General features: G+C 37.8%; 1 protein-coding gene across 1 annotated transcript; it reads left to right on the top strand.

The window, feature by feature from the left end:
• The first annotated feature begins 282 nt into the window (after positions 1–282).
• On the top strand, positions 283–24,868 carry LOC135198640 (kielin/chordin-like protein). The gene is made up of 14 exons (XM_064226414.1): positions 283–632; positions 8,946–9,098; positions 11,831–12,056; positions 13,763–13,948; positions 14,279–14,464; positions 16,275–16,460; positions 17,199–17,393; positions 17,953–18,066; positions 18,421–18,621; positions 18,984–19,097; positions 19,684–19,884; positions 20,704–20,856; positions 21,651–21,815; positions 24,525–24,868. Exons 1-14 carry the CDS (start codon positions 539–541, stop codon positions 24,613–24,615), a joined length of 2,265 nt encoding a protein of 754 aa, XP_064082484.1. The 5' UTR covers positions 283–538; the 3' UTR covers positions 24,616–24,868.
• The last annotated feature ends 290 nt before the right edge of the window (positions 24,869–25,158 follow it).

Below are 25,158 nucleotides of genomic sequence, written 5' to 3'. Positions count from 1 at the left end.
TTTATCGTACATCTCTTCATGTCGAAAAGTCTTCAGTATCTTATGTGTAAAGATGAAAGATTTTATCTACTTTAGAAAGATATTTTCTGCTTGCTTTTGTAATGAATTCAAGGTAACTGACCGGAAGGAAGTTAAGAAATGGGCTTCCAATGACGCCAATGTCTGTGGTATTTATATATAAAATATTTCACTCCCTTTTTCCAGTATCCTCGTGAACGTGTTTCCGTCCGAGCTCACGAACTGGAACAGTTCGAAGCTCCGAACATCGCGATTATTACTATTTTTCTTTTTTCCGTCGGAAATAAGGCTTATATTGAAGAATGAGAAAATATATCTGATTTAGTTATAATTTCTGCTAAATCCGAGCGCTGGTGATCGAGGATTTCCCTTCCTTGTATTAGGGAAAACGTGCTTTGCAGTGTCTCACTTGGCGTTCCGAACTGGAGAAAGTGTTTTTGTCCCATAGTTCATTGGAACTTTGGAAGTTAATTTCTGTCTGGTGTGAAGTTGTGAACAGCTATTACATGTGATCCTCAAGATGTCTTCTGCAAACTTGAGCAGTTTTGTTTTCTTGTGTTTATTTTTACCAAAGTTAATTGCCTTGGCACAGTTGATTCCATTAGATGACCCGGGTAAGTTACCTATTATTATTACCTATTATTATTAATAACGCAGTTGAGGCAGCAATTACTTTTAATAAAACTTGTTTAAAAGAGGGTTTATTTCCAGCATATTATTATATTATTGTTGTTATAATTTTAAAGACCAATAGTAACCTCCTAATTCGAAATTTTGATAAATTTTCTCTATTGACATGCAGTATCTTGTCTAGATTATATTAGAATATACATATATTTTTATTTTTTGTTATGCAAAGGATCTCTTATTTAGGTATGCCAGATGAAAAGTTTAATAGGCTAACATAGGCTACTTCCAATAATTTTTAAGGTATAATTGTAAGCCCGCATTCCGCGGTACAGTAGACCATGGCAGTTGACGTTTCCCAATGTTATTTTACCTGCTGAACAAGAATTTAATTTATTCGGCCGACGGTAATTAAAGCTTAATTTACCTTTGAAACAACATGAAGGCACAGTGGTGCTCAAATCTCATGCGACATGATTCTTTTTGTATCGTCCAGATTCTCAGACTCAACGTGATGTTGCCAAGTAGTGTTATACTTTTTTTTTCTAATGTAATACATGTCGAAAAGTTTGTGAATTCACAGCTAGCCCTATTTTCCTTATGGCTATATAAATATGATCAATTTTATGCAATGGTATAATTCGTAATCTGTGTGATTTGAACTGATTTTCTTTTTTTACGCTGCTAAGTTCAAAGTGCGGTGTGATAAGGTTAGCGGTACCATCAACGAAAGCACACTTAACATGCTCTTCGGACCGATCAACATAACTACGTCTGCTGCATTATGACAGTAGACCTAAGCTCAACAGTCATAAAATTTTCAAAGTAGGAATCTGACGAATACAATAGGAATATGAATTACAACCAGTTTTCTTTGAATGTTGAAGTTTTAGGCTACGTTTAAGCTGCCTATATGTTGTAAAATGATTTATAGGCCTAAAAGAATAATCTAAGCCTTATGAGATGTAATGTTACTGATGTTTCTATTTGTAGAGATTACCTGTTTTTTGAGGAATAAAAGATGATGATTTTGATTATATGGAGAAGATGACTAGTAATCGAAATATAAGTATTAATATCAAGGCGTATGGAACACTTGTTTTTCAACTGGTTTAAAATATTGTTTTCTTAAAAGTCCTACTTGCTTTTGGTGTATAATCTATTCTTTCATTAGGTAACTTGAAGAACAAGAATGGGTTGATAACCTCATTTGCTTTCCGGCCAGAAATTGTTAATAGAGAGATGTGACTGTCAATTGTAAACTAAAGAAATCTAACACCTAGGCCTAGGAACAATATCTCGGCTTTGAAAAACGAATAATTGCATAGGCGAATATTTGCTAGTATGCCACAATTTTTTTAAATATTTAAGAATGATAACAATTAATTATGTATGAAAATCCAAATAGTCCTCTAACACACATAAAGTAAGTGTTTTCAAGATAATTTCATTGTCGTTACTCAGTGTAGACCTACTTATGTTACACTGGGTGGTTGTTGTTGCACAGACACTAATGATAAATACGTCACATATACTCCCCTCACACGTTGATATCGGTGGGTGCATTCTACTTTTGTATATACATATTTAAATTTTTTCAGCATTGACGTGTAAAAGCAATCAAATATGACTATTTCAAATTTTATGTTGGCTTTGGAAGTATTATTAATGTTATGACAATTTTTTTTCATGTTTCTTTTATTTATTTGAACTGATGCTTGATGACGACTTCATTTTGGTCAAATGCTTCAGCAATGTGTGAACGAAAGTTTTGAAAATGTTTCGAAAGAGTTTTTTCTGAAATTTGATATACGTGACATTTTCTTACAGTTTTGAAATATATGACAGATTTCACTCTTATGAAACATATTATGTCCATATTGTATGCAATAATCGCGTTTCCGCATTGAAATAATAGATAAATATGGAGCATGCTAGGTTGCCAGTTAGTGAATTTTGAACGAAATCCTATGGAGTCATGTCGCATGAGATTTGAGCATCACTGTACAAGGGGTGCGATGTACCAATGTACAGTTCAAAGGTAAAAACAGATTAGTTACAGTCGACCGGCAAAATATTACCTTAAAATCTTGTAAAGTAAGCAAAATAACATCGGAAAACGTCTACTGCCATAGTCTACTTCGACTGAACAATCTTCGAAGTTTTGGTTCTGGGCCAAGAAACTTAAACCGCCATATTTGAATGCTAGTAGTGGGTGTGGGTCCTGTCCTGTGGGATACGTGGTAAGTTGGTAACCAAAAGGGAGCCTTAGGTCCTTTACAGGGGAGGGGGGGTTGGTGTTTACAGGGAGAGGAAGGCACAGGTACGAGTTGGTAAAGCCACGCTAGCATATGATGTGAAATAACAATTCCCAATAATTATCATCAACATCAAGAGCACTAAACCTTAGGAACACCAAAACCATTGATATAACTAATGTACATAAAGATTAAGAACTTTACCTTAAATGTAACATAAACATCTTCCTATGTAAGTCGAGCATTCGACACAAGGGCAAAAGGCCTGTTTTCTTAAAACGTCGTGATTTTGACTGTACATTTCACACCTTTCATACTGCCCTGAGTAATTGACTGAAAAGTCCTTATAACTAAGGAAATTGTTAACACAAGTACTGGTTAGAGTAGAGGCCTGGAGGAGTGGGATGGGCCAGAGAATGATTCGGCCATCGTGGTCGGTTGATTACTGAAATGAAATAGTACACGGCCTGGCAAGCATTTTCAGGAGAAAATTTGTGGAGGGGTTGTCGGGTTGCGCGAAACAGGGTAGGGAGGATGGGGGCAGGGTAAATAAGTTTAAGAAAAAAATGAATGCGTGTATATAGTAGTATATATTATATACTAGGTTAGGATACTAACCTAACTTAACCTAGTAAAACATTTTACCTGACCAGGGGGGCTCTGCCCCCACCCCTGTACCCCCCTTACATAAAGGCAGTCTTAGAAGTGTGTAACCAACCTAAACTACCTAACCTAATAGAACATGTTACCTGACTGGCCATACCCCCCCCTTACACAATGACAGTCTTAGAAGTGTAACATATAGGTTAGGATACTAACCTAACCAACCTACCTAATCTAGTAGAACATGTTACCTGACGGGGGCCCTTACCCCCCCTTACATTAAGGCAGTCTTAGAAGTGTAACATATAGGTTAGGATACTAACCTTACCAACCTAACCTAACCTAGTAGAAAATGCTACCTGACCCCCCTTACACAAAGACAGTCTTAGAAGTGTAACATTTAGGTTAAGATACTAACCTAACCTAACCTAGTAGAACATAGTACCTGACCGGGGGCCCCCGTACCCGCCCTTACATAAAGACTGTCTTAGAAGTGTAACATATAGGTTAGGATACTAACCTAACCAACCTAACCTAGTAGAACATGTTACCTGACCGGGGTGCTCCTCCCCCCCCGTACCCCCCCCACGTAAGAAGAATCTAAGAAGTGTAACATAAGTTAGGATACCAACCTAACCAACCTAACCTAGTAGAACATGTTACCTTACTGGGGGGGGCCGGATAGAACATGTTACCTGACCGGGGGGACCTCCGCCCCCCCTACACCCCCCCCTACTCCCCCTTACATAAAAACAGTCTTAGAAGTATAACATATAGGTTAGGTTTCTTACCTAACCTAGTAAAATGTATGACCAAGATCGGGGGACCGACCCATACCCCACTTGAGAAAGATGATATAATATGAAAGTAAATATAAAAAGTAAAATGTTATCCAAGAATTTATGGATCAGAAAGGCAAGTAAAGGTGAATATAGAAAAAAGAAGGGAGAAAAAATGCATGTGAATTTTGGAATGTCTAAAATGTAAGTGTAATGCCATCAATTTTCACGTCATTGACAGAAAGGTCTTGAAATGTCCTAAAACCTCCTAGTCCCACCCCTCAGGAGACTTTCAGGGGCATGCCGTCAATTGTAACGTAATAGGTATTTCTACAGAAGCAATCCACGGTAGCCTAGACTGGCAATTGACATTTTCCTATATTATTTTACCTAATGAACAAGAATTCAAAGTAATATTTATTTGGACGACTGTAATTAACCGCCAGGGGCCAGTACTAAACACGGCGAAATACATTGGATGCCCCAATCCCTAGTGGATCTCATAGCCGCGGTTACATTCCTTGCAGTCCGTGCGGAACTCTTTAGAATTACCCTGCAAGAAACTTGACCACGGATACGACATCCACTAGGGATTGGGGCGTCCAATGTATTTCGCAGTGTTTAGTACTGGCCCCTGGGGGTTAATTACAGTCCTCCGAATAAATATTACTTAAAATTCTTGTTCAATAGGTAAAACTGCATAGAAAAACCGCAACTGCCATAGTCTGGGCTGCCGCGGATAGGTACCCTAGATCTACCACGTAATATTGTAAGATATATAGGGCAACTTTATGAAGAGAGAAAAAGTCAGTGCACATATTATACAATACTATGATATATAGAACTGAAATAGAAGCTTGAAATATTACACAATTACAAAACAAATGAGGAAAGGGAATATATGTAACAATGCATGAATCCCCCAAAACCTCCAGCTGCAATGTAGGGTTAATAATGCAACATGATTGGTTAAGTACATGTACCCCCCACCTAAACCCCCATCATTTATCTCTAGGAAGTTTGTGTGCGAAACAAAAGCTCACTTATATCACGGCGCATGCGCCCTACGATTGGCGCGTGCGTAGTAGGATTCTGCGTCGTAGTAGGATTCTGCGTCGTAATAGCAGTAGTAATCGGTGGATTTGGGGTATCTAACGGCTCCATTATCGGTTTATTTATCGCTTTATTTCAGCTTTTATTTCGGGTTTCAAATGTCATAAGAGGAAATGACACAATAACACAGCAAAACCTTCCCCAAAGTGTTTCACCCCACCCAAAACCCCGCATTCCCATCGGTCCCCCTTACCGTAGGATATAGTTGAACGGCATAATTCGCCCAAGTGTTTTACCCCAACCAGGACCCTGCATTCCCATCCGTCCCCCTTACAGTATGATTAGAGTTCAAAGGCAAATTACAGCTTAATTACAGCCAGCCGAAAAAATGTTACTTTAAATTCTTGTTCAGGAGGTAAAACTGTACGTATAGGAAAAAGTTGCCTGGCATAGTCTAGTTCGCCGCGGTACAACGGCTTGGATCTACCATTTTTAATTCCTCGCCAGGTACATTGACCAGATTTTAAAAATTTAGGTATCTAGCCTGTTTTAGTGTATTGATGATCATCAATATTAGTGCAAAACAATGTTTTTTTATATATCCTTAAGGGGGCCGGCTGGCTAATGCCGTTTTTTAACGACAGGACTTTGACATTCATACCACTTAATAAGGTGACTTGGGACATCTCCAAACCGCATATGATTTTCGCCTCTGACCTTTGGTTTTGTGACGCCAGGGCAATTTATCCCGAAAATAACCATTTTTCAAATTCTATCTCCTTCCTTGATATTTAATATTAAGACCTGGGATTACTACCATATATAGACCTGATGTAGACCTCCAATCAAATGGAGTTTTTTTTTTCTAAGTCATTTTTTTGCTAGGTATGAATTTTTCAATATGGTAAAAAAATAAACCCTATAAATCACGAGAAAAAAATTTATAAAAAAAAAGACTAAACAAAAATTGGAAAAAAGGGCTCTTTGATTGTTCTATAATGTCTTTCTGAGTTATATACCAAATTCCAATGTTATAACTATAATGTCTTTCTGAGTTATATACCAAATTCCAATGTTATAGCTTTAAAACTAAGTGAGAAGATAGATTTTGAAGGTCAATAAGTATAGTTTTGAGATACGAGCATTCAAAGTTTTCCTTCGTATTTCTATAAAGACAAAGTTAATAAATAATGATTATTATGAATGTATATTTCTTTTTTGTGTATTAATAAACCAAAACTATTTTATTTATCATAATTTAATCCTAAATAATGATCCCTTTGCTCATATATTGTAGCCTGGGGCACTGCTTGAGGCAAGATGGGGCACTCCTTCCTACGTAACCCCCTCTCTCCCCTTCACTAACTCGGCTTATTACAGCGAATTTTCTTCTGTATGTTAGCGCGAGATGTTTTCCTTGTATTTTCCTCTTTGGCATGATGACATTCTTGCCGAAACAAAGATAAACAAACGTAAATGCAAGAGAATGTCAGAGGTGAAACTCGAAGGTGTACTCTTTTTACAAAGACAATTTAATAAATCATGATTATTATGAATTCCATATTCCATTTTGGGTATTAAAAAACCAAAACTGTTATTTATCATAAATGAAGATCTCTTTGCTCAAAGATCGTAGCCTTGGGCACAGTGTGACGTGTGCTGTCAGGCAAGAAGGGGCGTTACTAGGCGACCCTCCCCTCTCTCTTCACTAACTACGCGTATATTATGATATTCTGTAATAATACTTGAGCGATTTTTCTTCGTCTGTATGTTAGCGAGATGTTTTCCTTGTCTTCCTCATTGGCATGATGAACTTCTTGCCGAAACATAAATAAACATACGTAAATGCAAGCGAATGTCACTAGGTGAAACTCGAACGTGTAATCTACTTGAAGTCTATGGTCCAACTGATTCATGATTGAACCAGATACTCGCAGTAACTCGCTTCTGCGAGTCACAGAATCTCTACAGATGCCATTTCTCACAATTTCTTTGCCAATAATTATTAAAATTTACGATAACAGAAGAAAAATTGCATTTTCTTGTACGGATGAATGTTTTAGGCTTATTGAGTTATGTTTACTAATTACCCTGTAACTACGAAAGTAAGAGGAATTTTGACGAAATATTTCGTATACGTATTCTCAATTGCCATATGAAGCTCCATGAATTTTTTCATGACTGCATTTTTCGCCCTATACCACCATATATAGGGGTTCCGGCCAGCCCCCTTAAATAGTATGTGTGTGAAGGGTACCTAGGTACACCTATGTATGTATGGTTCTGTATCTTAGATGTACTAGTGGCGGCAGTTTTAATTGTCATAAATCAAACCATACTGAAATGTATAGCTGTGCCAAATGGACCCCAGCGGAAAATATATATTTTTTTTTGGCAAGTGGACCAAAAGATAGGAGGATAGAATGGAAATCTCCCCCTCCCCCAGCCTACTATCCCAGGCAAGGTCATGGCGCTATAGGTTAGGTTGGGTAAAAATGGGTTAGGTCAGGTTGTATTCATAAGTGGAGGTATACTAGAGTTAAGGGGTAGCCTAGGCCAGATTATATGACCCCTCAGTGTACATTGGCATCCTAAAAAAGAATTTAATTGCTTTAACGAAAATGGTTGAAAGTGCATAAACCATGAGGTGGGTAGTCTTGAAAAACATTGTATATATATCAATGATCAGTTTATTTTTTTTTAACACTCTAAAGGAATAGTCACAAATTTTGAGTGCTGTGCCCTAACACAACATAATGAATGTACTCTCGACGTGGGTCGGAAGTCATGTAAAGCCGTTGGTCCCGTTGCTGAATAACCACTGGTTCCATGCAACGTAAAAACACCATACAAACAAACCAACCAACCTAACCTAACCCAACATAGTATCCTATCCACTCTAGGGGGGCTAGTGCCATCAGTGTGCCTCTCTTAGTGCACTCTATACATAACTTAATTAGGGTCTTTGCAGCATCCCTTGGTTCCAAACCCTTTCATTCCTTTTGCTGTATCTCGGTTCATATTCCTTCTTCCATCTGACTTTCCATCTCTGTAACAATTGTTTCGTAGTAAAACTGAGGTTTTCCTCCTTTAAAACTTTCAAACCTTCTTGCTGCTGCTACTATCAAATGCACACCATATTCTTTGGAAGCTTGAATTTCAAGTCCAGGGCCCCTGTGGGCTACCTCCAAGTAGGTATGGTTCATCTTTTGAATAATAATAATTGGAACAATAATAACTATAACGATATTCTGTTTCAACACTGAATGATCTCATATGTCCCAGTGCTGGGCCTTTGGCCTATATTCTATGTTCTGTCTTCTGTCGAACCTTGGAAGTATTTTTGTTTTTAGTATTTTGGGTAGTAACTCTCCTCCCTGCATTACATTTTCTGTTGAAGCTGGTAATATTTTGTGGCATTTATGACCTATTTTGACCTAAATTAGTGGCATTGTGCTGAATACAGCTTATGTTTGTAGGAATGACTTGGAGGAATATATGAGGTTCAGTGGAAGAAATAACGGGTAAGTTATTTACAAAAGTAAGCTGTATATTTAAATGCTATAAAGCTAAGTTTAACATTTTTATATTTTTCTAATTTCTGCAGTATGCTGTTTCAATGCAACTAAACACAAACCTGGGAGTGTTGTATTTGGCATTGAAGAATCCTGCGTGAATCTTGTTTGCGCTGTTGATGAAAGTAGAAATCCACCAGCTGCTGTGATAGTTCACGTACGGACGACACCCAAAGACTGTAAAGGTGAGGTAGAAGAGTTTTCCACTGTGTACTGAACAAAAGGCCTCTGTTGGTACCCGTTAGCCCCTGTCCCCTTAGATTTTTCATAATTTCATTGGGCTTGTGCCTTGCTTCTCAAATGCTACTTGAAATAGCCTTCCATAGGTAGGTGGTGCCATCGGTAAACCTCATTACTGCACTGTAGGCATTCCTTGAGCTTTTTTGCAGTGTCCTAACTTTCATCCTCTTTACTCCTTTCACTGTACCCCCTTTCATATTCTCTTCTAACGTTCCACCCTCTCCTAGCAATTGGTTCGTAGTGTGAGAGGTTTTATCCTCTTGTTAACCACCAAAAACTTTTTATTGTCAATTTCAGTTACAGCACTGAATCACCTCAGAGGTCCCAGTGCTTGGCCATTGATCTAAAATCTGTATTCGCTTTCATCAAACCACATCAGTAAATATTTTGGCTGATAAGATTATATTCTTTTTTATTTGAATTCTCCATGTCAAACTCTTGAAGAAATTTGCAGTGATGCCATTTATAAGAAAGGTTATGAAATAGACTGGAAAGTATAATGGGTTTATTGGTAAAACTGTTTGAATAATGAACTGTCAAAATAAGTAAGTGGTTGTCAAGTATAGCAAATACACTTCAGTTCACTCATCCTAATCTCCACAATGGGAGCTATGGCAAGGTACTTCAAAGTGCACTAAGAAATACCTGCCTGCCTATCATCTTTTGTGAATTATCTTGTCTATGCTGTTTTGTATGCAGTAAGCCTCTTTGAAATTATAAAAGCACAATTTAACTTCTATGTCAGCTAGCTAGCTTTAGAGTAGTCTGTCGTTTGGAATGTCTGTATGATTTTGATTGGTCCAGTTTCCTGAATACTCTAGTGAACTGTGTATATGAGGCTTGCTTCCCATGGTAATCTTTGAGAAACTGGTAAATTTGACAAGGATACTGTACTGTGCAGTTAGACACAGTCAAAAGACTGTTGTCAGATGTTTTATTCTAAACCATTTAGCCTAAATCTTGTCAGCTTTATTCTAAAACTTTTAGCTTAAATCATTGTTGTCAAAAGCTTTATTCTAAAACTTTTAGCCTAAATCATTGTTGTCAGAGGCTTTATTCTAAACCATTTAGCCTAAATCATTGTTGTCAGAGGCTTTATTCTAAACAGTTTAGCCTAAATCCTTGTTGGCAGAGGCTTTATTCTAAACCGTTTAGCCTAAATCCTTGTTGGCAGAGGCTTTATTCTAAAACATTTAGCCTAAATCCTTGTTGTCAGAGGCTTTATTCTAAACCATTTAGCCTAAATCTTTGTTGTCAGAGGCCTTTTGAAATTTCGGTTATTCTAAAACCGTTTAGCACCTAATCTTTGTTGTCAGAGCTTTATTCTAAACCATTTAGCCTAAATCTTTGTTGTCCGAGGCTTTATTCTAAACCGTTTAGCCTAAACCATTTATCCTAAATCTTTGTTGTCAGAGGCTTTATTCTAACCTTTAGCCTAAATCTTGTTGTCAGAGGCTTTATTCTAAACCATTTAGCCTAAATCTTTGTTGTCAGCGGCTTATTCTTAAAAACCGTTTAGCCTAAAATCTTTGTGTCCGACGGGCTTATTCTAAACCATTTAGCCCTAAATCTTTGTTGTCGAGGCTTTTTATTCTAAAACCGTTTAGGCCTTAACCAGTTATCCTTAAATCTTGTTTGTCCAGAGGGCTTTATTTCTAAACCATTTTAGGCCTAAATCTTTGTTGTCAGAGGCTTTTCTTCTAACCATTTAGCCCTAAAATTCTTTGTTGTTTCAGAGGCCTTTAAATTCTAAACCGTTTAGGCCTAAATCTTTGGTGCCAGAGGCTTTATTCTTAAACCGTTAGCCCTAAAAATCTTTGTTTGCAGAGCCTTTAAATTCGAAACCGTTTAGCCAAATCTTTGTTGTCAGAGGCTTTTAATTCTAAACCATTTAGGCTAAATTCTTTGTGTCAGAGGCTTTATTCTAAACCCTTTAACCTAAAATCCTTGTCCAGAGGCTTTATCTAAACCATTTAAAAGGGGGGGCCTAAAATCCTTGTTCAGAGCTTATCTAAACACGTTTAGGCCTACATCCTTGTTGTCAAGAGGCTTTATTCTAAACCGTTTTAGCCTTAAATCCTTGTTGCAGAGGCTTTATTCTACACCGTTTAGCCTAAATCCTTGTTGTCAGAGCTTGATTATAAACCGTTTAGCCTTAAATCTTGTTGTCAGAGGCTTATTCTAAACAGTTTAGCCGAAATCTTTGTTGTCAGAGGCTTAGCTAAAAACCGTTTAGCCTAAATCCTTTGTTGTCAGAGGCTTTATTCTAAACCAATTTAACCTAAATCTTGTGTAAGAGGCTTTATTCTAAAAACCATTTTAACCTAAAATCTTGTGTCAGAGGCTTTAATTCTAACCATTTCAACCTAAATCTTGTTGTCAGGGCTTTATTCGAAACCAGTTTAAGCCTAAATCTTTGTTGTCAGAGGCTTTATTCTAAACCATTTAACCTAAATCTTTGTTGTCAGAGGCTTTATTACTAAATCGTGTTAGGCCTAAATAAACTGTCAGAGGCTTTATTCTAAAACATTTAAACCTAAATCTTTGTTGTCAGGCTTTACCTAAATCATTTAGCCTAAATCCTTGTCAGAGGCTTTATTCTAAACCATTTAGCCTAAATCTTTGTTGTCAGAAGCTTTATTCTTAACCATTTATCGTAAATCCTTGTACACTGAAGGAATGCCATGTGAGGACTGTTATGACACAAGCTGCGTTGATGAGTCTGGGATAGTGCGTTCAGCAGGCGAGACATGGATGCCAACAAGGTGCTCTCACTGTGAATGTACTGCTGGACAAGTGGTTGACTGCAAGCCGGCTCCAGTAGCTTGTGAGCCGCAACCAAATCCGTCCTGTGAGGAAATTCCAGGTCCCTGCTGCCCCACATGGAAGTGTTCAGACCAATTGTAAGTATATTGGTAGCTTAGGTGTACTTAAAGAAATGTTGCTAAGTTGATGAAAGTATATACTACAGTGGACCCCCTGTATTCGCGTTCTCCGGATTCGCGGACTCGCGCATTCGCGAATTTCTCTCTGGGAGAAAATTTCCCCGCATTATTCACGGAAAATTAGCCTATTCGTGGTATTTTTCTATGAGAAATACACAAATTCCAGTTTTTTTTTAAATAAATTTAATCATAAAATGCCCTTTTTGTGATAAAACTATTAAAAAAATTGGAATAAAAATTGTTAGAGCATTTTTCTTTAATATTATCTAACAAAATGGGTTTTAAGCATTTTTATGGGGGTTCCAAGTATTTGCGGGTTATAACTATTCCCGGGAGTCTGCGAATACGGGGAGACCACTGTCTTGGAATTTAGTAGGGTAGATCTAGGGTACCTATCCGCGGCGGCCCAGACTATGGCAGTTGCGGTTTTTCTATGCAGATTTACCTACTGAACAAGAATTTTAAGTAATATTTATTCGGACGACTGTAATTAACCCCCAGGGGCCAGTACTAAAGGTAATACTTCAGAAGCACTCTGCACTGGATATTAAAATAATTACCTACATGGAAAGAGCATGTGAAAAGCAATATAAAAAGTATAGTCATTATATGAGAGATTGAACGGGGTGGAATTAAATGAGCTTGATAAGTATTTACCTCGAATTTTTCCTAAGTCGGGAGAGGTGTTTCCTCTACGGTAATGTTTACTTTTAATGAGCCCTCTAACTTACTTTCTTACGCAAACAAAAGCAGTTCCAGTTACTCATTATTGGCTGAGAGGTGTGACATCGTTATGACGTCATGGGTTTCATAACCAATTACGAATGACTTTAGTCGAAAACTAAGTTTCACTAGCATTTCAGCGGAGTAATAAAGTTACCTGTCCAGTGTCCACTGGTATCCTTGTTTGACTGAATACTTGAATAATGAAGCAAAAACCGGCATTCTGTCTTCCTGTAGCTATGGCAGAGGCAGTGGCTGGCCCTTCTGGCATTAATTTTGACAGAGACCTTCGATTTCCTACCGATTGTTTGCAGTGCAATGTGGGTTACGGTGAATTTTATCATTATTTGTCTAGTGGTGGTAAAGAAGTTTTAATTGAATATGCTCAGACATAATTTAATTCTAAAACAAAAAAACTGCGAGTGTTGTGGAGCTATTTGTCGGATCGGCTACAACAGGAACGCCTTTAGGTGTGATCCGCCACAGTAAGTAGCCTTACTGTTACCCCTGTGGCTAGCGCGCGCAGCTCAACATTACCTCTTACCAGTACATGCCGTGCTTGCCAAGAATCTTAAAATATGCAGATAAGGTGCAAAGTGCCGTTCCGCCACGGCCTTACTGACAGCACACATAAATTGATCGTCGCCGATATGTAGTCGCTCCCTACTTTGTTTGTTGTTGTTTTGGTATCGCTGCCATGTTGGTTTTGGTGTTCTTCCGCCAATTTCGGTCGGCGGTAGAGTCGCCGTGTTTAGTACTGGCCCTTGGGGGTTAATTACAGTCGTCCGAATAAATATTACTTTAAATTTTTGTTCAGTGGGTAAAATAACATAGGAAAACTTCAATTGCCATAGTCTAGGCCACCGCGGATTGCTTCTGTGAAATACCTTTGGTAGACTTGAGTAGACTTCAGTTAAAAATTTGGACATTTTGCTATGCAGCTGTGTCGACAATGACGGGAAGCGTCGAGAAATTAATGAGGAGTGGGGAGGCCCGTGCATTTTTCACAGCTGTTCACCTCGAGGAATACTGACCAGCATTATAGACTGTGCACGTCCACCGGTGTTGAATGGTTCTTGCGAGCTTTTCACACCTAGTGGGAAATGTTGCCCTGTTGTCAGTTGTGGGTAAGTTGAATAAGATTTTGATGGTTTTACCTGCTATATCATCTAATCAATCTTGGGCAAGTTTCAAGTTTTGAAGTAAAATTTTTACTTCACTCACCAGAAGAATCGAGGATTTCATTATAAAAAGTAATGTAATAATTTTATACGTTAAATTGATGGGGATCATATGCTAAAAGGTTGCTGGAACTTAGAATGAACTTGATTTCTTGTCAATGAGCAGTGAGAACATTGTTGGGCAATTGGCTAGTAACCCTCGGAGTGAACACCTGATCTTCCCTTTGGATCAGGCACCATGCTGTTTTGTATCCTCTGTTTTAACTTAATTTCTAGCTGCATTGATAGCAAAGGAGTAGGAAGGAAGCTGCATGAAGAGTGGGGAGGTCCATGTATTGTACACACGTGCACTGCCCAGGGAGTAATCACTAGAATTGAGGACTGTGCTCCGTTGCCTCTCCTGAATAGTTCATGTGAGCTGTTCACACCAGAGGGGAAGTGTTGCCCAGTAGTAAGATGTGGGTGAGTTTTCTATCTTGTCCATGTGCTGTATGTTCCATTCTATGATAGAGAGTACTGTAGTTATCAGACTGACCAATTTGCAGAATGTCTGTCAATACCTTGGTTACATAATGTGGTAACCACAAAAAATGAAAAATTGATTTTCCTGGTCCCTGAAGGTTGAAAAGGTCTAGATGTAAATAATTCAGATCTTTGTTCTCTTGTTTAAAAGTACGTATCGGGCAATTTTTGGAAGGAACTAAAATAGTCTTGAGTTCGAGCATTATATTAATGTATTGTAGTTACTGGTCTTGGTTAGTCTTGAAATGTCAGAATGTATTTACAGTAAAGTACTGTATTCATGGGAGTTCTGCTATTTTTCACAATATAATTTTTCAAAATATTTTACAAAATTCGTACACATTTTGAAGCTAAAGGAGACAGGGTTAGTCAAGTAAAAGTTTTCAACAGTAATTGTTTGTTTTTAAATGTTAGCCAGCACTTAACGCACTTAGATTTGCTGCACCTCTAACTATTTAGTTTACAATTGCAGCTGCATGTTTTTGAACATCCCTCATGGCAATTGTGTAGTACATTATATACTGCTACACTCGGACATTGTGTTGTGTGAAAGTATGTTGATAACTCTGCAGAATCTGGGTAGCATGATCAAAGTTTTAAGCTTTGGTTGCTTCATACACCAATGGGCAAACTTTATAAGAAAAGACTTGAGTTTAAGTGGTCTTGCTGTGGGTGTTTAGTGGTGCATGTTAGTCTGCTACTAAACAGAATGCAAATTCATAAACTAAATTACGTAATGAATAGCCATATAAATCCTTTACAATGGAAGATTAGTACTGCAACCATTAACAGATTTTGCTCCTTGCAGGTGTATTGATAATAAAGTATAATTAAAAAGGGCTCTATGAGTAGCTAGTCCTCGGTAGAGGCAGTATGAAAACATACTTTGGAAATACTAAAATGCCTTACCAGAATAGCATGTATTAAGTTATTGGACACTCCTCATCCCTGAGAATAATTATAGATGATGAAATGTTCCAAGTCCTCTTAGAAAAGTTTCGAAAGTTTTTTTTAAGCTTTACTGTATAATACTATATGGGAGGTATGGTTTTTTTTATATAAATTTTTTAACAGATGAAGTATGTTCTTTATTTAGGTAACAAAAGTCAAATAGATATTGAAATAGTAATTAGATTGCCTAAGAAAAAGCATATTTTCATCTGTATAAATAGCCTCAAGAATGGTGGTTGAATGGGTACTGACAAAATGATGGATGAACAGGTAAATGGTGCTGTTGTACTTGTGGTTTAGGTGGACTGATATCATATTGTAGGTGTCATGCCGGGTACAACTGTAAACTAGAACTCGCTAAGAATTTTATTAATGTTGGACATGATTGAAGTTGCCAATTGATAAGTGACTTAATGGGTGCAGTTGCCAGTTGATAAAAGTGACTTAATGGGTGCAGTTGCCTGTTGATAAAAGTGCCTTAATGGGTGCAGTTGCCAGTTGATAAAAGGGCCTTAATGGGTGCAGTTGCCTGTTGATAAAAGTGCCTTGATGGGTGCAGTTGCCTGTTGATAAAAGTGCCTTGATGGGTGCAGTTGCCTGTTGATAAAAGTGCCTTGATGGGTGCAGTTGCCTGTTGATAAAAGTGCCTTGATGGGTGCAGTTGCCTGTTGATAAAAGTGCCTTAATGGGTGCAGTTATAATTGATATTTAGGGGTGAAGTTGCCAATTGATAAGTGACTTATGGATATAGAAAGCTACTAGTTGATCTGCCAGTTAATCTTCATAGGAATGTCTTTAGGTGTGTCGATGATAAAGGAATTCGTCGAGCAATTAATGAAACCTGGGGTACACCTTGCATAATCAACACCTGTACTACAAATGGCATCACTACCATTGTGAAAGACTGTGCACGCCCACCCCCACTAAATGGAACTTGTAAGCTTGTCTTTAAAGAGGGTCAGTGTTGTCCTGTCGTGAGTTGTGGGTAAGTAATTTTAAGCTATTTGTGTAGTATTAGTAGTAGTAGTACACGAAAGTCATTGCTTTCAAGGATTTAATAGTGTTAAAGAAAAATTTCTGATTGTTAGTTTGTTCTCTGATACATATTGAATGTATTGTACAAAAGCAAAATAATGCATAAGGTTAAGAGGACATTTGTGCGGGCGTTCTAAAAGTTATCATGGTTCACAGAACCAGAGGACATTTGTGTGGGTGATCTGAAAGTCATTATGGTTCACAGAACCATTCTTCAGAATTTTCTTTCCATTGAAAAGTAACTTCTCATTTCAAAATTACATTGGTGTTGTTGATCCACCATGAAAATCTAACATGGGGTGAGGCACTGGGTGGCCAGATAATACCCTTGTTGTTAGTGCAATATTAGGAGGAGGAACCATGTGATGCTGGTACATTTAGAGAATGTGAAGTCAGAGGTAAGAACCAATCATCCTTGTTCAGTATATGTCCTTGCTCTTGGTACAGGACAGTTATAAGAAAGCATTCTTGCTTTAGCTGGTCTACTCTGCTGACAATCATTACTGTTCCACATTTTTTTGGGGAAGCACACTTGAGTTACTTGATTAGCTGTACCAATCTGTTAAAATAAAGTGGAATTTCATAATGAATCTTGAAAAAAAAAGTGGCAAGAAAGATTTTTAAAAAGTTCACTTTTAATTTTACTGAAATGTTTTATTCACCAAATTTTAATGTTTGTCATCGAAAGCTGTGTAGATGCAAATGGTATTAGCCGTGAAAATGGCAGTACGTGGGAGAGAGGCTGTACATCCTTCAGGTGCACAGATGGAAAAATCACGGAAGCTCCTGTGAACTGCACCGGTCATCCCCTTGGCAATCCCCCGCATAACAACTGCATTGTTAATGTCGTTCCTGGGAAGTGCTGCCCTGAGTGGGTGTGTGGGTAAGTATGCTTACTTTTGGTTTTAACGGTTTGCTTGTGGATTTATCTTGTTCATTGGTCTTGAAATTAGTCATATAATGCCTAATAGCCAATTTGGTTGCCACTTTGGCATGCTTATCTTAAGGTTCACGAGATTAACCACACAAAATCTGTTTTAAGAACAATGGTGAAGCCTACTATTTGACGTTTTAGATACTAGCTAAGTATTCATTTGTGTAAAATATAACTGAAGAGCAGTTTTCAGATTAAAAGCTAATTATAACAAAATTGTGCAGATTTTGTAATGGATGTTGTTCTGTAGGAACACTTAATAATTTGCTGCAATGCCTTGTTTGTGGAAAGTGAATGATACCGTACACCTATTTTTTCATCTTGTATTTGTAAAGTTTGTGACCACTAAGTATAAATTCTTTTTTAAAATTTTTTTTCAATATTCACTTGAGCGTTTAAGTCGTGTGGCATATTAAGAATATTTCTGTATCAGTTTTAAAGTGCCTTGAGCATGAGAGTTAATGAAATGCCTGTTGGATAAGCTGTAATAACCTGCATTTTATTTCAGTACTAACTGTGCTCTTGTGCGCTGTGCTGGTCCTCCTCAACCAGACTGTATTGCAAATCCCATTCCACCTCTGCAGTGTTGCGCTACGTATACTTGTCCTGGAAACATTAAAGGGTAATGGTTTCTCCTTGAGCTTTTTGGATGTCTTACTCTTCCCCAGTAACCTAATATAATATCCATAGGATTTTCCAGTTTTGCCATCAGTAAGAAAGGATGAGGAAAGGTAAATTAACCTATTTTTACAATCGTGAAAAGGATTGCTATACATACAAGGTTTGGTAATCAAAAGTAACATAAGGGTAGTTGTCTTTTGAAGTTGTGAATTTCGTGGGGAAATTTTTTTTTCTAGTTTCCAAATTACTTCTCATCCCCTGTTAAATGATTTAGGCTGGGGGTACCTCAAGAGGAATATGTAATTGGAGAAAAGCTCTTGCTTGTTAAAGTAACTATATTCTTTCTTCCTAAAAGGTGTGTGGATGCAGATGGGAACAGAAGAGCAGTTGGAAGCACGTGGGAGAAGGGTTGCACTTCATTCAAGTGTGTAGAAGAAGGGAAGATCATAGAGGTGTCGGTCACTTGCCCTTCAATCGGTGATCTTGGCAAACCAAAACATTCCAACTGCATCATTGGTATTCCTCCGAAGAGATGTTGTCCTGCTTGGATTTGTGGGTTAGTGTCCTATTTCATTTCGAATGTGTTTTAAGTGTGTAGTACAATTATAAAATATTTTAATTTTTAAAACTGATTTTAATAGCAAATATTTAAAATGTGTTCTAATAGTGGTTGCAGGTACTATTTGGAATTATTACTCATACTTAGCTTGAATATAACAAGCGCAAAATTAAGTTCCATTGTGGATTTTTAATTAATTTCCAAGCATTACAATGCAGAATATTGAAAAATTTGTTTCAAGAGTACCTGGTCTCTTTAATTGGTCTGTTCTGTTGAATCTGATAATTCAACAGTATCTGGAACCCTCTGTAGTCGACAGTAAAACTTTAATTACACAAATTATTTTCCACCTATTCTAGCCCAGATTGTGCCCTTCTGTTCTGCGCAGGCCCTCCTAGTAAAGACTGTGTTGCAAATGACCTTCCTGCTCTGCAGTGTTGTCCAGATTACACGTGTCCTACAAATCGTACAGGGTAAGGGCAAGGTGTTTTTGAAGTGGTGTCTCGGAAGTTGTTTGATCAGCTGTATTTTCTTGAAATACTGAGTGTATGGAAGGTGCATTGAGTTGGAGAGACTATTTTGCATTTTAGCTAGCTTTCTTGCAAGGCTTGAACTTTTGTTGAAAATTTGCCCCTTCCTTCCCTTTTAAAGCTATACTTTACACATGGAATGGTTGATTTAATATTATTGAATATAATAGACCAGGGAGTAGGTATAATAGTTGAATTACCACTGAAAACCCTGATTTTGACTTGAGATTTTTACCAATTTAAGCAGCGCATTCCCACTGGGTTAATGCTACATAATATGTAACCTAACAACTCGGGGGGGGGGGGGGGGGGGGGGGGGGGAAAGTCTATTTTTAGTAATTTTATAGGCATATTTGTACAACCTAACCTTAGTAATTTTATAGGCATATTTGTACAACATAACCTGAAGTACATAATGATAACCTTACTCTATAAAACTAAATTTTGAGGAATTACTATTAAAAATCAGAAGTGCAATTTGTATCATAACTAGAATTGCTTGATAAAGGGATCTCTCTTTTCACGAAAGCTGCAAGGATGGCAATGGAACCTTGCGTGCAGTAGGAAGCAAGTGGGAAAAGGGTTGCACCTCCTTCCAATGTGTGGAGGAAGGGAACATCATTGAAGCCCCGATTGTCTGTTCGTCAGTCCGTGCTCTTGGGAATCCACCTCATTCTAACTGTATCGTTGGCATAGTTCCAGGGAAGTGTTGTCCTGAGTGGATTTGTGGGTAAGTACTACAATTGATTTAATCATTTGAAATGAATTGTAATTCAGTTGTATTCCACATAGGAAAATGAAAATGGCATGTCTGAAAATGCCCAACGGTTTCATCCATTGGAGGATGAAACTGTTGGGCATTTTCAGACATATTCCATTTTTATTTTCCTATGTGGAATACAACTGAATTACCGTATCTTCGTGCCTAAGGAGATGATCAGTACTATGAAATTTTAATATACTTGACTTGGTGGATATTTAATTGTTACAAAGTACAGTAGATGTTTTGTGGCAATTGGAGAGAGAGTGATTGGGATATGGAAAATAATGCTGATTTATGAGTTTGTAAATTGCGGGTACCACTTAACCTGTGGTAGATACTCTTCAGGACTTTCTGCTGATAGCGCTCTCTCTCTCTCTCTCTCTCTCTCTCTCTCTCTCTCTCTCTCTCTCTCTCTCTCTCTCTCTCTCTCTCTCTCTCTCTCTCTCTCTCTCTCTCTCTCCAGTGGTCTTTACATTTCTGGCAGATCACTTTGGAAACATTAAATTTTGTGGGAAGTTTGAGTGAAGTTCGGGCATGTGCAGGTATGCTTTGAAGAAATTTGGGCATGTGCAGGTGGAGTATTTGAGAATGACTGACTTTAGCATCATCCTCACTGATTACTGATCTCAAGTTACAGTACCTTAATCCTCATGTCTTAGGGTGTAGTTTATTGTATGTTAAGGAAACTGCAATTCAGGATAGGTTAATGTAATTGGGAAATCCTTATTTGAGGCTTTCTCTTGCAGTGGGAGATTTATATGCTCAATAAATAGTTTCTTATTTCAGCCCCAACTGTTTAGTGGTCCTCTGCGCAGGCCCTCCAAGTGGTAACTGTGCAGCCAATGAGATTCCTCCGCTTGAGTGCTGCCCTACTTATACATGCCCTGAAGTCACTAGTGCAGTCACTTCTACAGCCGCCACAGCTGAAAGCAATACTGGGTAAGGAATTTGTGGGTTTACAGCACTGGGTGGTTGTTGTTATCAATAGGGCTTAGTTTTTCCAGACCTCAGAGTCTTAGGTAGACTCTTCTCGGGCTGGTATAAAGTGCTCAGTACTATAGATACTGTACGATACATTAGAAAATTAGTCTGATTACAGAAAAGATGCTACAGCGCTGGGTACTATAGCATCTTTTCTGTAATCAGACTAATTTTCTAATGTATCATACAGTATCAGATAAATCTCTTAAATGATTTTCTCTTGAGAAAATTGGCAGGCAATATAAATAGGAACTGATGTTTCTGAAAAATGTTTGAAAAAATTGATTGTACAGTAGGTTTTTTTTTTTTTTTTTTTCACATAGTTCATAGTTAAGGTAGAGATCTTCAAGAAAAGCTCCTTAAAGTTTATGAAGTAAAAGTGACTTGGAAGTTGATTAAAAAATGGAGCAAGCCTTTTAAGGAATTTATGATGCTTAAGAGTAATAGTTATCCCCATGTATAATCTATCCATGCTTGTATAAAGCAACTATGAATTTTTTGTAGAATTCAGAAATCAGTTACTCTTATCTATGCTTGTATAAAGCAGCTAAATTTTGGTGTGTGTTATTCGGAAACTAAAATTAATCATATACCCTTGCTGTATACAGCAGCTATAATATTTTTAGAATTCAAAAATCAAAGTTCTAGGAATTTTGAAGATGATGAAGATGGGCTAGGGTCAGTGGTCTTTCTAGAGGTACCTTGACAGTGCTGTTAGTGCCAACACAACTAAAACCTTTCCATTTCCAAAGAACGTGCAAAATTGGATCAACTTGGATACAAGATTGTCTGAAGCACACCTGTACTGCGGAGGGCATAGTGTCAAATCCCTACCGGTGTGAAATTGGCCAAAGGCCGTCTGCTGGTTGCTCTTTGGTGTTGCCCCCAGGGAAATGTTGCCTTGAGTGGCAGTGCCCGTAAGTACTATGTCAGGGTTACAGTAACTTAGTCTCTGGCGACTGGACTTGAATAGCACTGTCCTGAAATGTATGAGGTAGTGATGTTATTTTAGTTTAATTGACTAAAGGTTTTCTGAAGTTGACTAATCATGAATAACCTGAGTATTGACCATTTCATATTTCATTAAAAGAACTCTTGGTACTTATAAGTTGATTTGATAATGCTCCAGTACTTATAAGTTGATTTCATAAGTGGTGGCATACTTATAAGTTGATTTCATAAGTGGTGCCATACTTAAAGTTGATTTCATTAGTAGTGCCATACTTATAAGTTTATTTCATAAGTGGGCAGTGCTTATAAGTTGATCTAACAAGTTCTGCAGTACTTTTAAGTTAAGTTGATTTAATAAGTGCTGCAGAATTTGATATGCCACTATAACTGTTAAATTATAATGAACTAAAATTATTTGCTATAGTATTTCATTAATTTAGTAATGGCAGTGAAGTATTTTCAATCCAACGAACCTGTAATACTGTAATAATGTGGATTTGTTGTAGTTTTGCTCAATGTAAAAATCTGGTGCAGATTAAGAGCTGTTTAAAACTTTATTTATCAGTTTAGGTAAACATCCAAGCTGAATAAAACCTAATTCAATTTTTGTACATTTGAGCTGTCTTTAGGTACCTAATTTGAGAGTTGCCATTTCTCTTAGTAACCGCAAAGCCGTACGAGGCACATTGCATGCTTAAAAGTAACTACTCCGCAATGACCTTATACAGCGGTTCATGAGCATACTCCAGAACCGCCGCCTCCGTCATCACTAGAGAGTTAAGAGACCTTGCAAGACGTGTCCTAGCATCAAATCCGGCTTGGATCAGTGCGTCTGACAGAGGCGCTCACTAAACAAGTTGATTGCACAGTTTGGCTTAAGCTTGCCTGCCGAGAATGTAGCCAGCAAACTTCCCACAAACTCTCTCTACCTTGGGGGTAGCAATGATGTGGAATCTGTCTCGCTAAGCTGGGGCTCTTCCCGAGTCACTGCCTGAAGGGTAAATCCTGCTACCTTTGATGTAAAAGGTAAGGAGTTCCCGTCATGTTGTTACCTTAGTATTTGAGCAGATCCACTTCTAGGCTCCATATCTATACTTGATGAGCCTGATTGCTAGATAGGATAACAGTCCCCTTGGAGACCTTGTCCTTTCTAATCGAAGCTGCCTCCATAAGCCTAACATAAGCTATAAATGGTGGCCATAACCTTTCGGGAAATAACTCAAAATCCTCGAGTCTGTGTACCACAACCTTCTACAGTCAACATCCCGCTGACAAACGGAGCGAAGTTCACTACCCTCCAAAAATCACCAGGGTGGAACGAAGGGAACGTGGACCCGTCAGGCATGCTCTGACCTTGCACCAAACTTAAAGCTAAAAGAAAATCATGCTTTAACACGGGGGAAATGAAAATAAACTGTCGTAAAATATAAAACCGCAATGAAGGCCACTCGATAACAGTGGGCGCAAAAGGGGAAAAACTACTTGCTTACTGACAAAACGATAAGAAACGGCAAGCTGACGAAAAGAAAAAGGGAAAATTCTTGAATGAAACTAGGACGGTGGATAAACGGCGAAGCACGAAACAAAGAAACTTGCTCGAAAGAAGACCCCCGTGAAAAACGTGAAAATAATGAAAATAACAAGACATAAATGGAAATCGGATCGACTAAAAACTGCCACCCAAGAATAAATAAATAAATATATACATACATATATATATATAATATATACATACATACATGTACTGAAATATCACATGTTACAAGCAGAGAGGAAGACTACTCGAAGTCGGTACAATTCAAGCGTAAATCGGTACAATTCAAGGGTAAGCCGTAAAGGCGACTTGCCGCCCGCCCCCTATTTAAAAGTGAGCCTAATAAAATCCTAAATAAAGGCAAAACGATAGGCAAATTCACTCCCTAAATATTGAAAAAGGGCGGAACCAGTACTTAAACTTGGTGTGAAAAGGTAGATGACGATCCGTAACCAGAATAAAAATAAAAGAACAAATAGTAATATTCGAACGTGCGAACACGGAATGGCTATCGAAAAGTATGACGTCACAGCCGCCTTCAACGGGGTAGCTAGGTGTGACCTATGGGTCGGCTCCCCGTATTTAGGGTCTTTTGATGAGGAAAAGGCTAATTGGAGGGGTTGCTGTGGTAGTGTTTAACACTCGCCCCAGTTTTATACCGACACCTTTTATATAGGTGAGCGAGTCAGAGGCTTCTGACATGTCCAATTTAGCAGTTCTCTGGTATTATAGCAATATTTTACTAGAAATAGTGCTAAAGCAGACATATTTCACTGGGCGACACGGCTTCCTCGCCCAGAAATAGATTTTTCCTACGTCAAAATCCCTTTTCCCTCCCTTAAAGAGGGTAGTGCTGGTCAAGTGCACCTCATGTGGTGCATTGTAGGCATTAATCAAGATTCTTTGCAGTGTCCGTTTGGCCCATGCAACTCCTTAGTTCCTTTCACAGTACCTTCGTTCACATTCTCTTCCTTGTAATGCAACTGCAAGGTTTTTTTTCTGGTTCAGAATGACTTCATACATCAGTGCGCGTGGTCTCTGGCCTGAATTCTATATTTTATTGTATTTTAAATTAATTTCCAAGTTCCAAAATATGTAATTTTGTAATGCATCCACAAACTCGGATATATTTTCTTTTCAGTAAAAGTGCCCCGGAAATTGGAGACGAATCTAGTGAAAGTGCATCAGAAATTAGAGATGAATCAGAGTTGGTAATTCCCATACCTGCGTAATGCAACTGCCCAGCCTGGAGTAATCCATGGTCGCTGCCATCGAATACTTATTTTGTCTTGGATTTTAAGTTTTACATGGAAGCAATTTGCAGTTTTATAGTTAAACTTTATGCAATTTGCTGTTTTACAGATAAAATTATAAATGAAGAGGTTAGATTTTATTTATATTTAAAATAGTTTTAAGAATACAGTATTGTTTTTGGTCCATACAGATGTAATTTTATGAATTCCGCAATACATGAATGTGTTTAAAGCTCTTGTATAATTTGAATTTCCTTCTAGTATTTTGAGAGGCTATGGAAGTTTTGACCTGGGTATCTGATTAGTTTAAACACTATTGAACTGAGTAGGGACTAGTTCTTTCTTGGAAATCAGAGTAATAAGTATAAGATGGGTTCCTTTTGACATTTTGTGGTTATGAAAATTATAAGATCAAAATGGGATATACCCTTTATCCTTAAATACGAAAAATACTTACAGCATCTGATATGTACAGTGAGGTCAGCATACTTATAAGGTGAAAGGTCATTTAGTAATTCAACA

Source organism: Macrobrachium nipponense, chromosome 22 (assembly GCF_015104395.2).
Source record: "Macrobrachium nipponense isolate FS-2020 chromosome 22, ASM1510439v2, whole genome shotgun sequence".
Lineage (NCBI taxonomy): Eukaryota > Metazoa > Arthropoda > Malacostraca > Decapoda > Palaemonidae > Macrobrachium > Macrobrachium nipponense.
This window is presented reverse-complemented; position numbering and strand designations above follow the sequence as displayed.